Source organism: Leucoraja erinacea, chromosome 14 (assembly GCF_028641065.1).
Source record: "Leucoraja erinacea ecotype New England chromosome 14, Leri_hhj_1, whole genome shotgun sequence".
NCBI lineage: Eukaryota > Metazoa > Chordata > Chondrichthyes > Rajiformes > Rajidae > Leucoraja > Leucoraja erinaceus.
Window position 1 is genome coordinate 48,914,100 of NC_073390.1, and position 19,576 is coordinate 48,933,675.

General features: G+C 39.4%; 1 protein-coding gene across 1 annotated transcript in view; it reads right to left on the reverse strand.

Annotated features, from left to right (window-relative positions):
* Positions 1 to 19,576, reverse strand: part of rsrc1 (arginine/serine-rich coiled-coil 1) — a 272,809-nt gene that overhangs the window by 3,669 nt on the left and 249,564 nt on the right. Inside the window, exons 12-13 of the mRNA XM_055645333.1 lie at positions 8,602 to 8,705; positions 4,553 to 4,696 (exon numbers count right to left, since the gene is read on the reverse strand). Coding sequence (XP_055501308.1) covers positions 4,553 to 4,696; positions 8,602 to 8,705 — 248 coding nt within the window. The remainder of the gene's footprint in view (positions 1 to 4,552; positions 4,697 to 8,601; positions 8,706 to 19,576) is intronic.

Here is a 19,576-nt window from a genome sequence, read left to right on the forward strand (position 1 = left end):
TCTCAGTATAAATACAGCTGTTCTGTGAAGGCCTCAGAGGTTTGCTAGAGAACATTAGTGAACAAACAGCATCATGAAGCCCAAGGAACACACCAGACAGGTCAGGGATAAAGTTGTGGAGAAGTTTAAGGCAGGGTTAGGTTATAAAAACATATCCCAAGCTTTGAACATCTCACGGAGCACTGTTCAATCCATCATCCGAAAATGGAAAGAGTATGGCACAACTGCAAACCTACCAAGACATGGCCGTCCACCTAAACTGACAGGCCGGGCAAGGAGAGCATTGATCAGAGAAGCAGCCAAGAGGACCATGGTAACTCTAGAGGAGCTGCAGAGATCCACAGCTCAGATGGGAGAATCTGTCCACAGGACAACTATTAGTTGTGCACTCCACAAATCGGGCCTTTATGGAAGAGTGGCAAGAAGAAAGCCATTGTTGAAAAAAAGCCATAAGAAGTCCCATTTGCAGTTTGCCACAAGCCATGTGGGGGACACAGCAAACATGTGGAGGAAGGTGCTCTGGTCAAATGAGACCAAAATTGAAGTTTTTGGCCTAAATGCAAAACGCTATGTGTGGTGGAAAACTAACACTGCACATCACCCTGAACACACCATCCCCACTGTGAAACGTGGTGGCGGCAGCATCATGCTGTGGGGATGCTTTTCTTCAGCAGGGACAGGGAAGCTGGTCAGAGTTGATGGGAAGATGGATGGAGCCAAATACAGGGCAATCTTGGAAGAAAACCTGTTAGTCTGCAAAAGACTTGAGACTTGGGCGGAGGTTCACCTTCCAGCAGGACAACGACCCTAAACATACAGCCAGAGCTACAACGGAATGGTTTAGATCAAAGCATATTCATGTGTTAGAATGGCCGTCAAAGTCCAGACCTAAATCCAATTGAGAATCTCTGGCAAGACTTGAAAATTGCTGTTCACAGACGCTCTCCATCCAATCTGACTGAACTTGAGCTATTTTGCAAAGAAGAATGGGCAACATTTTCAGTCTCTAGATGTGCAAAGCTGGTAGAGACATACCCATAAGACTTGCAGCTGTAATTGCAGCGAAAGGTGGTTCTATAAAGTATTGACTCAGGGGGGCTGAATACTTTTGCACGCCACACTTTTCAGTTTTTTATTTGTAAAAAAATTTGAAAACCATGTATCATTTTCCTTCCACTTCACAATTATGCACTGCTTTGTGTTGGTCTATCACATAAAATCCCAATAAAATACATTTATGTTTGTGGTTGTAACGTGACAAAATGTTGAAAAGTTCAAGGGGTATGAAAACTTTTGCAAGCCACTGTTTATATTAACAATTTAGACGAGGGATTTAAATGTAACATCTCTACGTTTGCGGATGACACAAAGCTGGTTGGCAGTGAGCTGTGAGAAGGATGCTGCGAGGCTGCAGGGTGACTTGGATTGGCTGGGTGAGTGGGCAGAAGCATGGCAGATGCAGTATAATGTGGATAAATGTGAGGTTATCCAATTTGGCGGCAAGAACAAGAAGGCAGATTTATTATCTGAATGTTGTCAGATTAGGCAAAGGGGAGGTGCAACGAGTCCTGGGTGTGCTTGTACATCAGTCACTGAAAGTAAGCATACAGGTACAGCTGGCAGTAAAGAAAGCCAATTGCATGTTGGCCTTCATTGCAAGAGGATTTGAGTTTAGGAGCAAGGATGTTCTAATGCAGTTGTACAGGGCCCTGATGAGACCACACCTGGAGGATTGTGTGCAATTTTGGTCTCCTAATTTGCGGAAGGACATTATTGCTACTGCGGGAGTGCAGTGTAGGTTCTCCAGGTTAATTCCCGGGATGGCGGGACTGACATATGATGAAAGAATGGGCCGACTGGACTTGTATTCGCTGGAATTTATAAGGATGAGAGGGGTTCTAATAGAAACATTTACAATTCTTAGAGGACTGGAGAGGGTAGATGCAGGAAAAATGTTCCCGATGTTGCGGGAGACCAGAATCAGGGACACAGTTTAAAAATAAGGGGTAGGCCATTTAGGACCGAGATGAGGAAAAACCTTTTCACCCAGAGGGTTGTGAGTCTGTGGTTGTGAGTCAGTGAAATTCTCTGGAATTCTCTGCCACAGAAGGCAGTGGAGGCGAATTCACTGGAAGTTTTCAAGAGAGGGTTAGATTTAGCTATTACGGCTAAGGGATATGGGGGAAAAGCCAGAACGGGGTACTGATTTTGGATGATCAGCCATGATGGTCATATTGAATGGCGGTGCTGGCTCGAAGGGCAGAATGGCCTACTCCTGAACCTATTTTCTATGTTTCCATGTTTACTGCTGCCCACAGATGTTCATGAATTCCTTGGCTGATCATCAGTTGCAATCCAATGATCCTCCTGATAAAATAAAACTTCCGTTAAAGTCTCAAAGCCCTAGCATCAAAGGAAAACATTTAACTTTTCATTTGCCACAGCGATCCAGCTTGTAATATTAGACACCAGTAGTAAGTGAGGATGCCTGGTTTCAAATATAGATTAAAATCCTTTCATCTTGAAGGGAGATGGTGGAAGATATGCACGAAGGAATGTGTGAAGCAGTTCGCAAAGGATTTAAGCCGCTGAAGAACAAAGATGCCCTTCTTTTTACATCAATACATATTTTGCTAAACTTCTGCCAGAATATCTCCTGAAGTAATGGGCGTGATTTGATGACACTTCCATAAAGTGCTTTGGCATATTTTATCATGTTCAAATGCCAAAAAGATTTCCTTTAGCTCCATTATTTGGATGCCACCGCATTTAGATGTACCAAAGAGTTAATGGCGAAGAGCAAGTGATAGGATCATTTGAATCATATCAGACAGATAGGTGTCTGGATCACTTGTGTGGGATTCTGCAAGAACAGTATACAACAAATACAAATTAATTTTTGCTGTTTTGTTGTTGGTTTGGAAATAAAACTAAATGATTTTTTCCCGCAAAATAATACTGCAATGAAATCTATATTACTAAAAGTCTGATCTTGACCACTTCCTGTTGTTCTGTATATTGATTTAAGAAAAAACGCTGTGATTTTTGGCCATCTTACTCAGAGTCCCCCTCCTCTATGCAGGACAAGAGGATTTTTCCCATTGATGAAAAATAAAAGAGTTATTAGTGTTTAAAAAATGTTGAGATTCTCTTTCCTGAAGGCCGCGCCCCTTCCGGTGGGACTATAAATCCCAGAAGTGTTGAGTGCCTCAGTCAGTCTCTGCAAGATGGGGGAGCAAGGGTCACGTCTCTTAGTCTGAGCTGTGAATGACACTGAACACATGTCTACTAAACTGTGAGTGTGGTTTTACTGACCTTGAGTGTCCTTAATGCGGTTTGAAAATGAAAATGTGGTTGGTTTGAAATAAAGCACAGCAAATAGTTGTTGGTGGTGGTTGTTTGAAATAAAGCACAGCAAATGGTTGGTGGTGGTGCTTGGTTTGAAATAAAGCACAGCAAATGGTTGGTGGTGGTGGTTGGTTTGAAATAAAGCACAACAAATGAATGGTGGTGATGGTTGGTTTGAAATAAAGCACAGCAAATGGTCGGTGGTGGTGGTTGGTTTGAAATGGCAATTGATTAAAAGTCTAAACTTGACAACTTCCTGTTTGCAGCGTATATTGATTTTACATAAAACACTACCACTTACAGCTGTGATTTGTGGCCATCTTACTCAGTCCCCCTCCGCTCATCATGTGCAGAGGATTATTCCCATCAATGAAAAATAAAAGTGTTATCAGTGTTTAAAAATATTTGAGAATCTCTCTCCTGAGAGATTCAATCATGCCACGAAGGCCACGCCCCTTCTGGTGGGAGGGGGGAGGGATTATAAAACCCGGAAGTGTGGGTGTGGCTCAGTCTCTGCAAGATGGGGGAGGGAGAGGTCATGACTGTCTGAGCTGTGAATCAAACAAACACACTGAATGTCTACTGAAATGTGAGTGTGTTGTTTATGTGGTGTTCTGTGTGGTTTTATGGGGGTTTCACCCTGCTTGAAATGGTATGAAACTGCATTTGAATTTGGTGGCCTTGCACCAAGCCAATCAGCCAACATACACCAAGCCAATCAACCTACAAACCTGTACGTCTTTGGAATGTGGGAGGAAACCGGAGATCTCGGAGAAAACCCATGCGGTCACGAGAAGAACGTATGAATTCTGTACTGACAGCACTCGAGATCGAGCCCGGGTCTCTGGTGCTGCAAGCGCTGTAAGGCAGCAACTCTACCGCTGTGCCACCGTGTGGCTTCAGTTGCATGAAGTAATTTGTTATCAACAGTTAAGATATTACGACATTGTAGGAATTTTACATTAAACTGGTAACACGGTAAAATGGTAAATGGTAACACATGTTTTAGAAATATTATTCAATAGAAATTCAACCTCAAATGATTGAGAGCTGAAAATATGATGTATAAAAATAGAGATAAAATAAAAATAGGTAACAGTTATTGTGGTCCAGTATATTTACATTGTTTTGGCTACACATTTTTAAATTTCAGTATCATTAGTAAACCATCAATTTATATTTTAGTTAGTCCGGCAATACTTACACTTGGATGAGCCACTGAGTCATCATCTTGGTACTTAATGGCAGAAGGAACATAATCAACCTCTTGTTTGATTTCAATGCTAAAATCAGCTGCTCGTTTGCTAAGCACAGTGGCTTCATGTTTAGTTTCTGCAGGTTCTTGTGTCTAAAATAGAGGTAAAGATTGAACCATAAATATTCTTTTAAATCTCAATGTAAAGTGAATCTTCTGCCATCAGACCCTATCATGGGAATTTTATTAAAGTGGTTAAGCAATTGGAAGAAAATCTGCAGACGCTGCTAACCTGAAATAAGAATGAAAAATACTGGAAACGTTCAGCAGGTCAGGCAGCATCTGTGTGTGGATGAACAGTTAACATTTCCAATCAAAGACTCTTCATCATCGGTGAAGTATCTGGGCAGATAATCCTGATGCATGAGCTAAATCTTTACAAAGATAGATGGGCAATTTAAAACCAATTCATTTAATTGTTTTTTTTTTAAAGTATAGTGCAAAACTGATAACAAAACAACTGGATTGTTATAAAATAATTATCTGGTTCACTGATGTTTTCTGAAAATCAGCCATTCTTTCTCTTGGCAGGACTCCACAGAAATGCAATTGACTCTTAACTGTCCTCTGTCACATAATTTACTTGAAAGCAGTTCATTCCAGCTTCCAATGGCTTGCTAGGAATCGATAAAAAGATATCATATTTTTTAGTAAATATGATACCCTCATTTTGTAAATTATAATGATGAATAAAATCACAAATCTAACATTGGGTGAACAGTGGATTATCTGTCCTAATAAATAAGATCAATTATTTTTCTATTATTGACCATGCAAATATACTTCTCAGCAAAATAGCCTTACGTGGAATAAACACGTCTTTTTATAGTAACTTTTACCAATAAGCTTGTGGGTGTGTTAGCCTTGCGAACAATAGGGCTATGTTACTGAGAGTAAACAAGCCTTATTGCCACAGATGTTTGAATGCTGGAGGAATCAGACGGTTTGAAGAAAAGGCAGGACGAGGCACAAGTTCCACCAAGATCTGACTGGATGGTGGACAGAATTCCTCCTGCTTCTATTCCTTATGATTTTGCTTGTACAACTGTACAATGACACTCTTGGTTCTTGGTTTCCTGGTCCTCCAAAATATTCCAAATGGAATTTAAACTGGAGGTGGTGGAGGAAGACTGAAGCCAGAAAGGGTTTTTTGGGAAGAAAGAGCTACCTTAAATTTAGTTGCATCTGGTTGGGTAACTATGGTAGGGTGAAGGTTATTCCATGCTTTAATTGTGCGGGGGAAGAATGAATTGCTGTACACATCTGTCTTGGTAGCTGGAATCTCAAATTGGAACAAATGCCCTCGTCTGCTCCAAATTGGTTTGGGTTTGGTGTAGGTTTTGTAATCTATGTCGAGCTGACCATTTAACATTTTGTAAAAACACTCATCACTCATCAATTTTGATATGAGAATGTCTTATTTGTTCCCTATATGAAAGAATGACAATGCATCATATATTGTGGCATAATATCCCACAAAGCAGATTCTTTCCCATTTTTGTGAGAACATTTTTAATTAAAGCATGCTATAACTTTATTTTGAACAGTTTGCAATAATAAATTAAAAAAATATCGGCAGCCATTAGTCAGGTCATGCTTATTGTCACCTGCACACGGTGGTACAGATACAAAGAAAGTCTCGCTTGCAGCGGCATTAAAGACACACAGACTCCAATAAACACAACAACATATATACGTAAAATTTGGAAGATAAAAATACTGTACAAGAAAACAAGACACTAGTGTAAAACACAATTTAAAAAACCCCATGGTTGTGTAAGAGTTGAAACATAATGTTCTGATTTGGAGGTACGATTAGGGTTGTGTTCAAGAACCCGATAGCTGTGGGATGGTAGCTTTTCCTGAACATGGTGGTGTAGAATTTCAGGCTTCCATATGCACATTCTGTACCCACAATGGCAGTAGTGAGAAGAGAGCATGGCCTGGACAGTAGTGAAACACCAGTCACCTTCTTGGGGCAGCACATCATGAAGCTACTTTTGATAGAGGTTATGTTTAAAAAGGTGTCGGAGAGAGAGGTAACATTTTTCAGCCTTCATGCAGGAGTATAATAAAGAACAGCAAAATAAAATATTCAAAATTATATGGAAGAATGAACTTGAGTGCACCTGCACATTGAATCGTAAAATTATTATCACATGAAGGAGGTGACTCGAAACCAACAAATCTGAGCCGGCTCTCTGCAAGAATATTGGAGAGACCACAGGCGGAATATGACATGTAGTCTCAATATTGAAGGAAGGATATGCTTCAATTGTATGCAGCACAGTGACATTTCACTAGATTGATTTCCATGATGAAGAAGTTGATGAATGAAGAATTGTTAAAGTCCAGATACCTTAACCTGAAACAATGGTGCCAGTTTCCCCCAGTTTCCCCCAGGGGGCATTGTTTCAAATTGAGGGATCAATTCAATAGTAGATGAAGATGTACTCATTTCAGAGTATTGTGAACTTTTGGAATTCTTTACCACAAAGACCTGAGGAGGGGGAGTTATTAAATGAAGGCATAAAATAGAGCTGATAAAACTGGTCATTGCAAAATGCAGCTGAAAAGCACTCATTTAGAAATCCTATCATTTTTATCACTTTGGAGATCAATTCAGCCCTTAATTAGCCCTACCCCATACTATGTAGGAACCAACTGTGGATAGACACAAAATGCTGGAGTAACTCAGCGGGACAGGCAGCATCTCTGGAGAAAAGGAATAGGTGATGTTTTGGGTAGAGATCTTTCTTCATACATACTTTCCCATACACTCCTGCCCGGTCCCTCAGGTCAGCTGGTCAGCTGCTCCTGGAGGTACCGAGGTCTAGTCGGACGCTCAGAGGGGATAGAGCCTTCTCTGTTGCTGCTCCGGCACTCTGGAACACCCTGCCGCTGCACATCAGACAGGCCCCCTCACTGTCCATCTTCAAATCCAGTGTTAAAACGCATTTGTACTCCCTGGCTTTTGACCATGCCTGAGGCTTTGCTTCTGTTTGTGGTGTTTTTGATGTTTCTTTATTTTACATGTCTTTTCCTACTATTTCTTTTGATTGTTATTTTTGTGTGAAAGGCCCTTTAACTTTTTTGTCAATGATTAGTGATGTACAGCACTTTGTTGCAGCTATGTTTGTTTTTAAAGTGCTCTATAAATAAAATTATTATTATTATTATTATTATTCAGGTCTAGTTTCACCTTTCAACTATTCCCTTTCTCCAGAGATGCTGTTTGACCCGCTGAATTACTCCAGCTTTTTGTATCTACCCATTGCTGTGTTACCCAGTGCGAATTTCTCTGCCTGCAGAAGGCATTTTCTTTCATTTGTATATTTTGTATATTTGTATATTAAAATGCCACATCCTTGCCCTTCTTTCTTCTTTGTGTTCTGTCTCGTCTTTCTACATTGGGTCATATTCTCTTTCCTATTATCAACCTTCCATCAGTGGTGCACCCTCTTTTTCTGCTTCACCTCACACTCAACCCTTTTTGACATCCAGGGCAGGCTTTGTTTGCTGTACCTTTATTCCCATTGGAAAGAATTTCAGACTTGAAGAGAACAAGATGGTACCTGAAATGTGGCGACTCTTGTATACTGACTCAGTACGGTCTACGATCTTACACTCATACTTGGTATGATTGTGCCTAATGTTTAAGATGATTGCCACTGAACTGTAAGTCTAAAAAAAAAATCATTGTACTTAGGTACTCGTGACAATAATGTACCATTGAGCCACTGAAATTAGTATACCCAAACCAACCTCTTAAAAGGCCACATGTTGTAATTGCCCATTTGCCTTTGAATCCAATTCAAATTGGCCAAATCTATTTTCAACTCGCTAAAACTGACATTCATGTAATGTATTTTTACTCTAGATGTCACTGTTTATTGTTCTGCAAAGATGTTAAATCTTGTGCACTGTGAGCATCATTTATTCAGTGACATTTACTTGACGCGATTCTCTTTGAAAAATACAAAAAAAAAACTTCTTACCTTTTTCACATCTCTATTTGATCTGAAAGTTTGTTGGACAAAAGAATCACTTTCAATGGCTTCAATACTTTTCACTCGTTTCACCTGTTCTTCAATTGTGGTTTCTGGAATAAAAAAGATACATTGAAAAGATTTTAATTTAAAGGGACAATGTTTCCATTCTCAAAAAGGGTTTTCAAATACAAATACAGAACGCAAGACCATTCCACAGGCTGCTGTAGTGTGCTGAATTTTGTAATTACCCCTGTGTGAATAAGCGAGTTCGGTATTCCGACTGAGCATGCCAAGATCATAAGTCATTCGTGATAAACAAACTCGGCAGCTCAGCTGCTGCGTGCACACAGACTTGCGTTTCATGTGTAGTCGGGATCAAACCCAGGACTCTGGCACTGCAAGCGCTGTTGAATTGCCCCCCCCCCCCCCCCCCCCCCCCCCCCCCCCCATCCCCCGGACAGGGGTGGGACATTCGGGAGTGGACGGGGATAGTCCATTAGCAATTCAACAGCGCTTGCAGCGCCGGAGACCCAGGTTCAATCCTAACTACGGATGAAACGCAGGTCTGTATACACGCAGCAGTTCAGCTGCCGAGAATGTCTCTCCGTTCCAGTTTCTCCCCGTCTCCCACTCGCATCTGCCTCCTCTCTCTCACTGTTACACCCCGCTCTCCCGCTACCTGGCACCCCAGTTTCTCAGATTAAATATATATTTACACATAAATTATGAATAAAGGTAAGAATTTATACAGTTTATACAGAATTTATACATCTAGCGCTTTGTTCGCTTTTTCTTCATCACAAATGACCTTTGATAAATCCCATGATTCCTTGCGTTTTTCGGAATACCGAACTCGCTTATTGAATATTGAATATGTCAGATCTTCAGCTAACTCTGGAAAGTTTCCAGTACTTCACACTGTCACAAAATAATTGATCAACTAAACTAACACATGCCATGGGAAGTAACATGTAAAATATATTTTCAGCTTCAGAATTTAGGGATTTCAGCCAAGGCAAAGGAATGATGGGTAAAACAAAATTGGTTGTGTTTGCTCTTGAAATCCAAGACCAGAAGCTTCTGAATTTTATGACATCTTTAAATCACGCTTCAATCCAGGAAACGTGAAGCAAACATGATCAAAGATCCTCAAAGGCTCGTTGCCGTTAAATAATCAGATGTGCACAGCAAGAGGGAAAGGGAAAGAAAAACCCACAAAACCAAACAAGCTAATGGCAAGAGAGAGAGAAAAATGAAAGCTCGGAATGGTTCACAAGTAAAAACATCTCGACATGTAACCTGTCATGATAGGACAACCCTGTCATAATGGGAAGTAGCCGAGTGAATCTATTTTGGACCGCCGTCCCAGGTCTCGGGGAGGAGGGCAGCCGATCCAGATTTTCCAGCCGCGCCCCGCGCTACTTAGGCTACGCTCGCAATTCGGGCTTTGAAAATTCCGAAAATCCGTCCCAAGGCATTTCCAATGCCAGTATATCCTTTCTTAAATCAGGGGACCTGAAATGTGCACTGTACAGCGGCCTCACCAATACCCTGCACATATGGAACGATACTTATCTATTTCAATATGCCAACTCTTGAAATAGGAAGACAAATGGCATATTTGCTTTTAACCACTTGCTGTACTGAAGCTGTCCCGCTGAGTTACCCCAGCATTTTGTGTCTATCTTCGGTGTAAACCAGCATCTGCAGTTCTTTCCTACACATGTCTAACTTTTGCAATTTATGCACAAGAATGCCCAGATCCCTTTGTACTTCACTCATCTGCTTTTAAAAATCTCAATCTTTTTCCATTTAGATAATGGCTGCTGTTAGATTCCTTTTACCAAAGTGCATCACCTATGTATAGCTGTTAAGGGATTTTAAAACAGTTGATGGTGAGACACATTCTAGGTTGCATTCTGACATGCACAAGAAATGTTTCTTGAAAGGGTTTTGAAGACCCATAAGAAATTTGCAACAGCAGTTAAAATGTCAAGTCAAAATCTGTTATAGCAAGCTTTTAGAAACACAGAAGAGTTATTTTCCCCAGGATACAATTGGATAGGATAAGTGTCAGGCATATTGAACTGGAGACAAGGTACAAGTTTCAGAGATTATTTTAACAACATGAACAGGATGGGTGCCTCCTGTGATCCAAAACAATGACAAAGCACCACAGTGGAACCACTAAAGAACGCTGGTTGGCCTTAAATAAGAAACAGTGTAAAATATCAAGACAGCCAACTGTCCAAATTGGTCAGGTAAATTTATACTCGTCTTTATAATGTTATTGTTTTATAAGTGGTGTGTTGGAAGTTTGATTGTTAAATAACTCTTGGGGTGGCACAGTGTTGCATCGGTAGAGTTGCTGCCTTACAGCGCCAGAGACCCTGGTTCGATCCCGACTACGGGTGCTGTCTGTATGGAGTTTGTACGTTCTCCCCTTGACTGCGTGGGTTTCCTCCCACATGCAAAATACGTGCAGGCTTGTAGGTCAATTGGCTTGGTATAAAAATGTAAATTGTCCCTAGTGTGTGTAGGATGGTGTTTACTGGCGGAGATTGCAGGTTAATGCGGTCTCGGTGGGCCGAAGGGCCTAGTTCCATGCTGTATCTCCAAACTAAACTAAAATTCTTCTTTAAAGAGATTCTTTCATCAATATGCTGCATATTGATCCCTAAAACCCTAATAAGAAAGCTGGACCACCTTGTTTATTCCAACTTTGTTTCATTCTCATAAAGAAAAGAAAATGCTCTTTGCTCTTCATTTAGCTGCCCAAAACACAGCAGATATAAGAAGTAACTTGGCTGATATCCATGCTGAATCTATGCGATCATCGAGGAGATGGAAAGGAGAGCGAAACTAAATATGTTAGGGAGAGCGCCACTCAAGAAAGAAAGGAAGGCAGACAGAAACTGAAAAGGTGACAGGGAAAGAAACAGGAATACAAAGGTAATAGAATTATGAAGAGAATGATAAATTCTCTGACTTTGGAGATCACTCTTTATTTTTGAATAGGTACAATATGAGAGTATCATCGAGATTCTGAAGAAGGGTCTCGACCCTAAATGTCACCAATTCCTTCTCTCCAGAGATGCTCCCTGTCCCGCTGAGTTACTCCAGCATTTTGTGCCTATCTTCGGTTTAAACCAGCATCTGCAGTTCCTTCCCAGACATGATCACTGCCATCACTGGATGATACTCTAAACAACTCGGATGTCGTCTAGTAATATAACACTTTAACCAGCAGAGGACAGCAGATACTAAGCTGTCTCAGAGTATAACATTTGCGTTGCTCTTCTCTTTGTATTTTCTAAATAAACTTTGTTTTCAATGTACAGGTATTCTGACAAAAATTACTGACTTGAGATGTGGAATTAACTTTCACCCTGCATTGTTCACATTTACACAACACGTGTTAAATGACATTTTGGTCCAGTTACAAACAGGTTTCATCCCCCTGCCTGGCGAAATTTGAAATTGGACCATTTTGTATCCAACCTTATCACTACAGATGACTTATTTGTTGAGCTGCGCATCATCAGAGTTGTCTATTTCCACCAGCATAATTTTGCTTCCAGTGGTTCTGCAGCAGCTGTCTTGCAGCTGAAACCTCGTCTGCCTTCGTGGGCTAAAGGCTTACACTATTCCAAGTGGTGTCTTCTCTTATTCTGTTCTCAAAATCCTTGATTCCCCGATTCTAACGTACAATGCCTTTCACACATCACTCCTGCATTTGCTTCAAATTAAGTAACGTCTCCCCCCTCACTATTTCTGTTATTGCCTCCACAGCTTTACAGCCCTTAAGATTCCTTTACACCACTAATTCCCACCTCTTGATCTTCCCGACATTTGATTGCCTGACCATTTTCGGGTGGCCAGTCAATTGACAAAGGGGTAACAAGATCTGGAAGTAGTGGGAGCCCTCCTGGAGCTCTGCATTCACCCGTGCAAGGATGGATAGTGTTGTGGCGGAAAGAATTGACAGAAAAGCAAAGGGCAGGTGGGAAACACGAAAACAAGATGGAAGTACTGAACAGGGGAAGAAGGGGTGAGAATTTGGGAGAATGAATGTGAGGGAGCACAATCTGAAGGTGGGAAGAGTGGGCCATTTGAGTGAGCAAGAACTTTTGAGAAATATGTTCTGGCTGAAGCCATTCTTTCAATTGTTAAATGTAGGTTTATTCTTATCACGAGTATTGTTGTACGGTGAAAAACTATGTTTTGTGTTCCATCCACTCAGATAATACTGTACATAAACACAATAAAGTCATGTACAATAGGTAAAGCAAAGGGGAGATGCAGAATGGTTCTCAGCATGGTAGCAGAACATTTTCATGGACAAAGTCCAATGTCCACAATAGGGTAGAGGAGAATCGGACCCTTGCTTATGGAAGAACATTCTGAAGTCTAAAAACAAGAGTGGAAGAAGTTGTTCCTGAGTCTCCAAGACCTTGAAGTTTTTCATTGAACAGTGAATAGTACAACACAGGAAAGGCCCTTTGGCCCACAATATCCGTGCAGAATATGATGCCCTCAGAAAGTTATCTCCTCTCTTGAGCACACTTTCCAGTTTTAAGAAAATCTTAAACATTGCAACCATATCGAGGACTTTGGACATCTACACTCATAGATGACATGGTAGAATGAACTATGTCAGAAGCTCCTATATAGTCCATATGTAAACTGTTATTTTTATATTCATACATTAAAAAAACACATTGGTCTGCAGCATTTACTGAAACTTATCCCTGTATTTTATACTCTTTAAATTTAAAAAGCAATGGGATAGTTAATTCAAAACTTGTTGTAATTGTACACGATTTGGAGTTGGCTCTTAGACAAAAGACAAACACTTCCAACAACTATGGATCTATGTGGATTTATTATGTGTACAGAATTTCATTTCTTGAATTGTTAATTCTTCAACTTTAGTTTTATAACAGAGAGTATCTTAAAGAAATAAGTCAAAAGTACCATTGTACTTTCTCAGTGGATCAAACTGATTGAATGGGAACTTAACATTTTTACTTTGCCGTTCGCAACAATCATATTACACGCAAACAAAATTAGGGCAGTGATTTAACTTAGGTGGTGGGGTGGAAGATTGCAACCTTCACGTAGTCCGTCCTGTTTCAATGAACCCGGCGTACACAATCAAATAAGATCAAATAGAACAAGTTGTCCTACAACTTTAGGCTGTGCATGCCATACGCAAGAAGAAGGCTTAGGTGGTCTCAAAACTTTAAAGTAAACACATGTAGTTAGATCACCAATCTTTTAAGTTACACCATGAGAATTTGTCAACAGGCAGCAAAAAACACTTTACAACACAGTTTGATAATTGAAGTATAACTGCAGCTGCCAAAAATAATTAACTCTTGCATCACCATGAAAATAAACACAGCCTGCATAGCAAATGTTGAATGATATAAATTAAAAAATTAAATCTGGAACTCAAAATAGGGATTGTACCTTAAGATGCACAATTAAAAACATGTTACTTTTCAGTCAAAAACCTCATGTGGTAAAAATCTATTCCCAAAGGACTAATTAAATAAAATTGGTGTTTCCAAATGTAAATGAAGAAAAGGAAAACAGAAGCAGAAGTTCAATTACTCTAAGTAGCTATGTGTTTTCATGTTCCTGCCTTTACCAGTGCTTGGAATTAAATTCTAGCTTTTGTGAAAACGGATGATACTTGGTGCTCGGCAAGGGGAAGAAACTTTCAAAAGCAGAAAATAATTTACTCCATGTTCAGGAACCTTTTTTTAATTTACACTGGTAATATCAGGGGACATCTGCTGAAATATAATATGATTTACATCTGTAAGTGTTTAAACCTGTAAATCACAGTAGGCTCAAAGAAACATGCATGTGTATTTTGCAAAAAAAGAGTTTGCACCTGAAATGATAAGCTTTAGATAACATTCCCTGTGTGGAAACTACTATAATTCCTTAAATGATCTATGATTCTTTTTTAAAAAGGTCAAGTATTTTAGAAGGTGCCACTATAAATGGAGGTGGTGTAGCACAACCAATTAGGCATTATGATTTGTTCTTCTTTATGACACAATCCATCTTCTATTTGTAGTTATTTAAGACCCAGCATACGTGTTTATGCATATAGACAATTATGGAGTTAAGTGAATTTAGCAAAATGAGTTATGGGCGGGCCTGTCCCACTTAGGCAATTTTTTCAGAGACTGTCATAGTCGCAGCAGGTCACCTGAAAAACAATTCACTAAAATCAGCACCGGTGACAACTTACGTCATCCTGGCGACAACCTACAACAGCACCTGTGTCAGGAGAAGTCAAGCTGCGCTCATTGGCATCAAGCTGATTGTTGCAGAAAGGTTTTGAACATTTCAAAATCCAGCGCTGACCAGAAAAATGCTCCGATTCTTTGGGCGGCTGAGGAGACTTCTCACGATCATACAGGCAACACCCCAGCGACAGCCTAGTCGCCTAAAAAATCGCCTAAGTGGGACAGGGGCATTACTCCATCAACAGTTGTTAACCTGAACAGAAAGCACATCCGTACAAGCTCGAGTGTTTCTTAAAGTTAGGAAAAAAATCTCGCTCCACTTTACTTTCCAGGCAAGTACTGGAATTACATGTGGCTTAGATATAGTGTAATGAAAAATGGGTTGCTGCTGGAATAATCTAATTGAATTGTATTAAAATCAAAATAGTTTGAAAAAATTAAGTAATCAAAACTTTAAATCCGTCTTTTATGTTTTATACTTTATCTAAAGTAGCAGCAGACAAGAATGGCAATATGCAATAACAAGTGAAATGTAAAATTGTTTAACATTTCATAAAACGGAAGGTGCAACAAGAAATGAAAACAGTTTTATGGTCTGTTTAGCTGCTGCGATCTCTTGAAAACCAATGCTTCGATACAACTGTTCTTCACATAAGAATAAAATTACCATTACAATTTTTTTTTTCAAATCATTAATTAATTAATTCTGAAAATCCCTGAAAACTTGAAACACCAAATTATTGGAAAAATGCTTCATTTTACAATTCGATCCATAATATAAAACGTCAGATGAACTGAATTCTCTATTGCTTTACTTCAAGTATAAAGTTATAGCGGTTATACTGGACATTATATTAAGTGGAATGAAAATCAAATTTATTTCTTACAAATACTGAAAAACTTGTATCATGCCCATACTGCTCAGACCGCTGTTAGGCAGGTGGGGGGAGAACAATGGAGGGCCCAGGCATGGGGGGACCCCCGTGAGGGAGGTGGGGGGAGAACACTGACAATAGGGGAGGGAGAACAATGGACAATGGGGATCCCGCGCGGGGGAACCGCTGTGCTGGGGTGGGGTGGGGGGGAAACAAAGGAGGAACTGCATGCTTTGTAACTTTGTCAGTGCCATAGATAGCTGCTATTTGTATACATTGTGTATGCAAGCAAATAATTTCACTGTGCCTAGTCACATGTGACAGTAAAGTAATCCTACTTTACCCGAACAGCCAAAATTATTGTTGTCTATTCCAAAGCAATTTTTGGCTCAATTGATTAATTTACTATGAACCAGAACGCAATATGTTTACAAGGTACCAGTCATTAAGTGCCATCTGTTAGCCATCTTCAAACACCTCGTAACCACATACAACTAGTCTGTCAGGAGAGGTAACACAGACGTTGCAGGCTATACCACTTTTGTCACTCAGGCCAAGTCAGAGATATGTATGCAATAGGCAGCTCCCTCTTTCAAATACACAGGGCTAGATATGTAATTCAATGCTCAATTTACCCTAGCCTCACAGGAGATTTTTGCCTGCTAATTGATAGAAATTAAGCCATTAATCAAGCCACTAGCCATCATTCAGCCCAGAGAAGATGAATACAAACTTTCATAATAACCACCTTCACCATTTTAGTGCTCATTAGCATTAATTTTTAATGCAATTATGCTATTCTTTTACGCTGAGCTCATAAATTACAGCTCTTCTGTAGCTGGCTGGCCTTGTAAAATCTACAGTAATGCTTTGTAGTCTGATCTTAAAGGCAATTACTGGCTTCTTCTATCTTTTATCTCTCTGTCTGCCCAATAACCTCCTTCGACTGATTTATTCCAAATCCTTTCTTTCTGTTTGCTTTTATTTTCTGCTCATTGAAATGCTTTGCATCTAAGGTTTGTAATATTCAAAAAATCATTAAAATTCAAAATAAAATCAGGATTTAAAGAGCTTGACTGTAACTGATTGTTATGTATAGTTTAAATGTTATAATTGGTAGTTTTACAACATAAAAGGGACCAAGTCACCTCGCTCTTAAAGTAAAATTACGCCAGAATGATCTGGATTATAGTCACCAGGAAAAGCAATGAATGTGTGTACACAATGAAAAAATGCTCCTGTTCCAAGGTTTGACAATATTCTGTTGGTACATATTCTTCAAATAATGTTCGACAGCAAGAGGCTCTTCCAATAAAATTGTTACAACATATCTATCTCTTTTACTTTTATTCTGTCTTGCACATGCTAGAAAAAGTTAGAAGGCTCATTCCCATTCCCTCACCAGAAACTATCTCATGTCAAACTCAGCCAAGAGAAAAATTAGCATTCAATTTGACCCACAGCTAAGCTTCTGAACCAGTTCACCCAATAGCTTATAAACTACCTCCAGTACTTCCATCTCTACAAGGCTGTCCATCTCCAAAGTCAGTCCATCTGCTTCTGAATCCCACACCCATGTTATTAAGAAGAAGAGTTGACCTCTCCAAGGCTCACACAGTCAGCCTCTCATCTTCCAATATACATAAACATGAACAGATCCAGAACATGACATTCCATATCCCAACATACCTCAAATAACTCTCATTAGTCTCACTGTTCTCATGAGGAATTAGTTAATTTATGGAAAACTTTACAAATTAAAATGAGGGGATTTGTTGCCAACAATCCCAAGAATCCTTTCTCATTTATAGTAAAGGATCCTTTGACTGCTGAATAGAGGAATGAAACGTAACAGGTACATCTATATCTCGATGGTAAGAGAACTGACAATGTAGATGGTGAATACAGGCAAAATAAAACAATAGATCAAAGAGGTAAGCGTTGACCGAGAGGAAAAAAGTATTGTCTGTAAGAGAATATGAGAAGTTAATTTAAAAATTACTGTGATAGCGTCAGAAAGAGAACTTGTGGCCAAGAATGAGTTGTGGAAACCACTCAGGAAAAGGTGAGAGCAGGGTGTCCAAATATGAGAACTGTAACACGATTTGCTCACACTCTGAAGAGAATGGTTTGCTCTTTGATAACAGAAGTAGCAGTTGTCAATAATGGAAGTGAAGCCTTGATTGAAACATTATTTGATGCAGAATACATTTCAATCAATTAGCAATTTGTTAATTGAACAATGAACGATATTGTGATACCTGCAATATTGTCATGTTATGAAGATTTACACAAACTAGTTATTGTGTTGAAATCTTACAGGAACAGAAACCAAAAGGTAATAAACCCATGGAATTTATTTAAATAATTTCACAGTGAATGGCAGGGCTCTTGGGGAGTGTTGTAGAGCAGAGAGATCTAGGAGGTCAGGTCCACAGTTGGCGTCACAGGTAGATGGGGCGGTCAAGAATTAGCCTTTGTCAGTCAGAGTACTGAGTATAGAAGTTGGGAGGTTATGTTGCAGTTGTACAAGACATTGGTGAGACCACATTTGGTCAGATTTGCTCATCCTGTTACAGGAAGGATGTTGTTAAGCTGGAAAGAGTGCAGAAAAGATTTATGAGGATATTGCCAGAGCTATAGTGAGAGGTTGAACAGGCTACAACTTTACCCTTTGGGTGTAGGAGAATGAAGGGTGATCTTATAGAGATGTATAAGATCATGATGGAAATAGATAGGGGAAAATACAGTCTTTCACCCAGAGCAGGAAAATCAGGAACCGAAGAATATGAATCTGTGGGGCAACATTTTTGCACAAAGGGTGGTGGGTATATGGGAAGAGCTGCCTGAGGAGGTAGGTGGCAAAACATTAAAAACAAATGTGGACAGGTACATGGATAGGATAGGTTTAAAAGAATATGGGGCAAATGCAAGTAGGTGAGACTAGTGGGGCCAGGGCATCTTGGCCAGGATGTGCACGTTGGGCTGGAGGACTTGTTCCCATGTTGCATAATTCCATGATTAGCAAGTCACAATAAAATGACTTTTTTCTATATAATAATTTTGCATTGTGATTTTATTTTTCTTATCACTACATGTTTGAAGTAGTAGAGTTTGGTTAATTATGTGTAAAAATTAAGATTAATAAATTCCTTTCTGTGCTATAGATTATACTTTATGATTCTACATTTGTAATTAGTTTCAGTGAACTGGTATTTGTTCAGAGAAATATGGAGATCAGCCAGGTCAATTCAGAGGGTAGCTAAAGCCAACCATGTCTGGAGACACAAATATACCAGACTAGAACAAAGATTCCCTGAAGGATTGTAGTAAATCAGGTGGATTATTAAATACGAAACTAGCCTTGTGGTCACAATTACTGTTAGTGGCTCTTTTTTATAGCAAATCAACTTGAATATTTCACTTAATTTTCCCGTACGTGAGATTTAAACTCATCTATTTGGACCAATTCCAAGGTCCCAGACGCTCATCCAGCAACAAAACCACTATCACACATTGGAGGGAAGAAGGAAAATAAAACTACAATAAACAAAACAATTAGTTTCTTACAATTATTTCTGAAACACTGTTGAATTCGGGACCATTTTCTATACTTCAAGTAAAGAGTGAAATATTAATAAATTTATATTAATTACAAAAGAAGAAATGTGGTGAGTTTTCATCTTAGAAAACCTTTTGGTAGAGAAAATATGTCTAAATATAGTGCTTGTTTTATATTGTCTCATTAATATGACATTCTGAAAACAGGTTTGATGTTTTCTTTTTCTGGAAGATGCTTACGCAATAACTTGTTTAGTGAATGTTCATCATGTGACA